At 43.6% G+C, this 5,942-nt stretch overlaps 1 protein-coding gene across 1 annotated transcript in view; it reads right to left on the bottom strand.

The window, feature by feature from the left end:
* TEAD1 (TEA domain transcription factor 1) overlaps positions 1–5,138 on the bottom strand; it is a 192,083-nt gene extending 186,945 nt beyond the window's left edge. The window contains exon 1 of the mRNA XM_023736934.1: positions 4,860–5,138. Coding sequence (XP_023592702.1) covers positions 4,860–5,016 — 157 coding nt within the window. The 5' untranslated portion in view covers positions 5,017–5,138. The remainder of the gene's footprint in view (positions 1–4,859) is intronic.
* Positions 5,139–5,942: the final 804 nt, after the last annotated feature.

Raw genomic sequence — 5,942 nt, 5'->3', positions numbered from 1 at the left:
TTCATGAGAAACTATTTGTTCTGTAAGCCTTCACCTGAAGTACAATAAAAAATAAAAAAGAAAGAGTCCCTCCCCAGAGCTGTCCTAAGGAAGGACCCAGAAGACATTCGCACCCAAAAGGAGAAAGTCACCGCCTAGCAATTGCTCTGCCCAGACTGCCTGTAGGATCCTAGGGTACTGAAATCTCCGGACATCTTCCTGGTCATCATCGGGGCCAGCCTTGTGATCTGGGATCTCCGCACTGGGTTATTTGAGATGCTCTCCTCCTGCCAGCATCAGGCCAGGTGTCCTGGACATCGGTGGCCAAGAACAGGCTTCAAAAGCTTAAGTGGAAGGCGACCATCTTCAAAGGGCTCTCAGACTTCCCAGAAAGCTTTGGCTCACAGTGCTGACCTCAGGTCAGTGTTTCCTGCAAATGAACTTGTGACAGCTTCATGAGGGCAGGGACTGTGTCTGTCTAGTTCACTGCTGAGTTCCCGACAACCCTTACACCAGGGGGCTGGAATATAGCCGGCAAGACTCAATACTGATTTGTTAAACAACATTCTAATAAGGATGGCAACTAAACAAATGAAGGAAGGAACAGAAGTACACTGGAAAGAGCCCAAGTTTTGGAGTCAGAGAAACCTAAATTTGAAGCCTTCCAGCTATACCATTTATTGGTCACGTGCAAGTCACTTTGCCTCTCTCAAGCCTCCACTTCTTCCTCTACAAGTAGGGATCACAATACCCACCTCAAAGGGTTGTTGTGAGCATCTGATGGAAATTATATGTAAAGTCTTTTTTTTTTTTTTTAATTGTACTTTAGGTGAAGGTTTACAGAATATATGTAAAGTCAACATGGCAGTACACGGCAGAGGGTACTTCTTTATTTTACATTAATAAACACTTATATACTATAATTCTTACTGTGTGTCAGACACTATTCAAACATGGTTGGGAGGATTCCAGACCACAATTAGTTCATTTAAATTCTTTTAACAATGCTTTGAAGTAGAATTTATTTTAACCTATTTGGCAGTTGAGGAAATTGAGGCACAGAGAGGTAAAGCAACTTGCCCCACGTCTGATATCTAGAAGTGGTAGGGCCAGGATTCACATTAATCCCAAGATCCACACTTTTAAGTACTACACATCTCTGCCTCTGTAGCAAGCAGTCAATGAATATTAATTCCTGTCCCCCGGTTTGATTATGGTAGATATTTGACCACATTATCAAACCGGGGTTTTCAGTTGCCACAGAAACAAATTTGGGGGTTCCCGTGGTTGACTGCTTAGTTTTGTTGTGTTTTAAACCCTGCTCCTCTGAAATCCAATTTCAGGTAAGTTTGTTTATTAAGAACTTCCCTCCCATCTTCATATCCCATAATCTCCTCCCCCACCATTTACCAGAAAAAGAGACACACTTCTGGGTTTAAAAAAAAAAAAGAAGGTAAGAGAAGAAATGAAAGACAGAGAGAGAGAGAGAGAGCACACGTGCGCTCATGCACTCAAGCTCCCGCGGGCTCACAGGAACAGGAACAGAGTCAAAGAAGGGTTCACCCACAACTAATTATCAGTAAGAAGAACTGCTTACATGTGAGGGTGCCCAAGGCAGAAGTAATCTACCCACATGGAGAACAACTATATCCAGTCTCAGGTTCCCCACAGGCCAAGGTAGCACAGGGAGAGAATTGAGCCATCTCTTCTAACGGCCCAAACCTCATCATAAAGAGAGCTTTCCATTTTTCCCCTCTGCAAGACTGCATTTGCCCTACTGCCTACCATGAAGGAAATTTCATTACCCAAATAAATCAGTGCTGCACTTGACCTTGCTTCTCCAATGGCTCAGGATTAGTGACATCATGATGCACTTTACAAATGCTCAGAAATATTGGAATAACCCTCTCGAGTCAAAAACACTTGGTATTTTACTAAAAGGCATTAAATTATTTTGATTTTACTACATGGAATCCAAAATGCTTTCAATGTTTTCATTTTCAAAACCCTCAGGGAAGAAGTATGCTCTTAAGAAATCTCCGAATCCTGGTCTGGTTTGCGTCCTTATTCGTATCCAGTAAGACGGGGAGCAAGCCAGAACCCAAGGAACAGCAGCTCTGGGTCCACACTACTCACATGACTCAATCCCTGAGTGGCTGACGTCCCACTGTGAAGGCTACCAAATCAACCTTTTCTCGTCCTCAAAGTCACAAGGCAGGTTACAGGCAGCTCGCAGGCACCTAGGGAAAGTTCCTCTTAAGGCGTCTAGCCTCTATTTTCCATAGCCCTGCTAGCCACCATGTTCCCCTTCCAAAGTAGCAGTAAAAGCAGAACTCATCCATCTTGGCCAAAGAGAGGGAGTTGAGTGGGATGTTTTCTCCTGGAAGTGCGGGTGGCTGCGGGGTCCCTGCAGCAAATGCACTTCCTGTACCCCGGCACCAGGATACACGACCCTGCAGGCTACTACTCAGCCTGGTGAAAAACCCACAATGAAGAGAACTACCCTTCCCAAATGAGGTGTAATTCCTAAAGCTGCTTGCTCAAAAGGACTGCCCCGTTTTAAATCAGGCTGGCCACCAACACAGTAAGCGTAGTGCTGATTTAAGGAAAAGAAAATCCACAGGTGCGCTCAGGGAGCACTCAGAATATAAGTAACCCTGGAAATTAAAGACAAGCTCACACAACTAGCATCATGTTTGTCAAATGACTTATAATTCTTACAGAGTCACAAGTCACAAAATTATAGTATCATGAAATGCACAAGTCTGAGGGATCCACGGACATCATCTTTTACCCTCTTTATTTACAGAGGAGAAAACTTGAGACCCCACACCAAGAGGAGGTTGTCCAAGTTCATGGTTGGCAGAAAACTAAAATCCAAAGCTTCTCAAATCCATTACTCCTTTTCCTGGCCTGCTGTCTCTGAAATTCAATTACCAACAAGAGTTTCATATTTTCATATGAAAATTTTTTTTAGGACTGAGTTATATGCAAGTGGGTTAAATCTACCACGGCTGCTGTCTAAAAAGGAAAATCTTAATGGGAAAAAAAAAAGCAAAACTGAAGTTTAAAAAATTAACTTTTCCTTTGAATTTATGTTCTCAGCCCAGAAGCCTCCTTACACTAAAGGACAGTGCCCTTCCCAGTATTCCCTGTGAGAAATGAAATGCTAGTAGTTATTCCCAACCAGGATTTCCAATATCATGTCAATATTTTAGATCAAGACAATTTCTGGGCAAACAAATGGGAGTTGTACAAGATAGAGTGTCCTGAAGCCACCCTTCACTACACATTATAAAATAGTCTTCAAAGAAGTCACAAAGATTAAAGTGCTTTTCTCTGCCTTTAAAAGAGGAGAAAGTTTCATTTTCAGGTATGAAGACAAGACCCTGAAATAAAATAGTCAGGCTGAGGAAAAGGAGCTTAGGGTTCTCCAAATGAGGAAAGATACAAACTGGAAAACTAAGGCACTGAAACTTTCTGCCCACAGCAGCTGAGATGTTTCATCCCAAGTCTATTTCATCAGACATAAAGAAGCTTCTGTGGCTACACAGGAACACACAAGAGCCTACAACAAATGCTGAAGGTTTGGGTTCTCTCTCTCTTTCCTGTGTGTGTGACACAGACAGGCTGAGAGACGCCAATGCTGCCGAAAGAAAAATTTCCCTTGTTTCCATTACATCATCCAAGTTGGAGAGGGGGAGGGTGGAGTGGGGGGCACAGCTGGTGGCAGCTGCACCACCATCTGCTTTCTCTTTAGCAGTGTGTGCTAGTTTGAGCTGCAGCCTCCTACGGCTCCTGATAAGAGGAAGTGCAGTATTAAAGGCACAACACCATATTATGGAAAAGCTTTAAATTATTTAGAAATAAATCACTCCCATGGTAAGTTAACAACCTCAGGTACGTTGCTGAGCTGGTTTTCTTTGAGTTTAGGTTATTTGTTTGCATCTCTTTAGACTCAGCTACAGAGCAAATTCTGTCAACTCAACCTGCCCAATTAGACAAGCAGAATGGACAAGCAATCACCTGCCAGCTGTCTCTCAAAAGGTAAGCAGCCAAAAAGTACAGGTCTCCAGCTACAAGTATTTACGGAAGGAGTGGAGTCTGCCCAAACCCAGTACACAAGCCCCACACCAGTAGATGGAAATTCACTGCTGCCTTTGGCATCCCAAGCCATCTGGTCAACCAGTCTCACTCCCCTCGGCACTCCTGGAGTTTCCTTCAGAACACACTGTAGGGTGCCGCCTTGCAGAAGGGGAGAACAGCAAAAGTATCCTCTGGGGTTAATGCCTAATAAGGCTATTCAACTGCAAACTGGCAGCAAAGCATCTAACTGGTGTTCAATGGTCTATTCAAGCCCATGTACACATTTTATCTGGCCTGTACAGGGTTGTGGGAAAAAAATTAGTAGATTTCATATAAACATTTCGATTGCTGGCTCTTACTGAGGGTGTAGGGGTAGGGGAATCAAGAGATATAGCAACACGAGGTCTCCATTCCTATGTGGCACCAGTTACCTTGAGCTAAGCAGCAATGCTTCATTTAGATGGAGCATGTGTTCTGAGGAACTGGTCCCCACCACTCAGCATCTGCATCTGCCACTGCAACCATCTATACTCCTATCTGTACCTTGAGAGCTTTTGCTGTAATACCACTGAGAACATAGGAGAAGAAAACCCCAGAGAGTGATTTCCCAGTGGTCCTTCATCTATTCTCCTCTTTAGTTGAGATTCAGGTACCCATATGACAAACTAAAATTCTGCAAAGATCATCCAACCCAATACAGTGAATGGATTTCAGTAGAAGGCCAGCTACAACCTACCCCTACTTCAATCAAAGCAGACTCTGGTATTTCAAATGAGCATTCCAGGCCAACTTACCATACATTTTGCCTTCGTCTGATAAGATGATTTTCCTCCTCCCACATGGTGGATAGATAGCCAGGGCCTCCTGAAAGCTCTGCTCAATGTCGGGGCTCCAGACTCCTTCAGCATCATTGTCAATTGGCTTATCTGCAGAGTCACTCATCCTTTCCATGTTTTCGGCAGGGCTCTCACTGCCGCTCCAGCTGCTGGGCTCAATTTTGGCGGTTGGATTTTCCAAGCCGAAGCCTGGAGTCTTTTCAAGAAAATAAACCTAAAAGAGAAATCACAAGATAGTATGATAAGGACGTGGTATCCACAAAACATTCTGCTCTTGCTAATTCTTGTGCAAATTCTTTGGTCGTCAACTTTGCTAGGAGAATAATTCCAAGCAGAGAATATGGAATGTTGCGTCCATGTGGCTTTTGTTCTCTATGTATCTTGTTAAGCACTCATACAGAAATGCAATCGCAAGCAGAAGTCAGATAATCTTCCCAGATGAGAGGAAATTTTCATCTGAGAATAGTACTTACTCTGAGTTGCAAGTTTGCAGTGAATCATGCAAAAATCATTTACTCAGCGTGCCAACGGTTAAGTGCTTGGCTGCTAACCAAATGGTTGGTGGTTCGAATCCACCCAGAGACACCTTGGGAGAAAGACCTGGAGATCTACTTCCAAAAAACCACCACTAAAAACCCTACGAAACACAATTCTACTCTGACACACATGGGATCACCATGAGTTGGAATCGAGTCGACAGCAATTGGTTTTACTATCTACCAGGGGCACTTTGGTCAATGAAAACCAAGCGTAGGTAACTAAAACAAGTTGTTGACAAAGTAAAATAAAAGATGCCCTCCTTGCTGTGGCAACTGGTACCATAACTTTGAAATGTCAAACCATCCCAATACTCATAACTCCAAGAAGCAAGACGGTAGCAGGATGGGGAGGGAAAGAGGAAGATTATTTTGCTATCACAAATACTCATTCCACAGAGACAGCAGCTGCCAGCTGGCCTGGACCTACTATCCTATGGCATTTATCTTCTGGACTTTTCCCTGCACAGTCAGGTCTCTTTTCTACTCTCAACTGCTAGACTGT

Source organism: Trichechus manatus, unplaced genomic scaffold (genome assembly GCF_000243295.1).
Source record: "Trichechus manatus latirostris isolate Lorelei unplaced genomic scaffold, TriManLat1.0 scaffold00006, whole genome shotgun sequence".
Taxonomy (NCBI): domain Eukaryota; kingdom Metazoa; phylum Chordata; class Mammalia; order Sirenia; family Trichechidae; genus Trichechus; species Trichechus manatus.
Note: the sequence above shows the minus strand (reverse complement) of the source record. Positions and strands in the feature narration are given on the sequence as shown.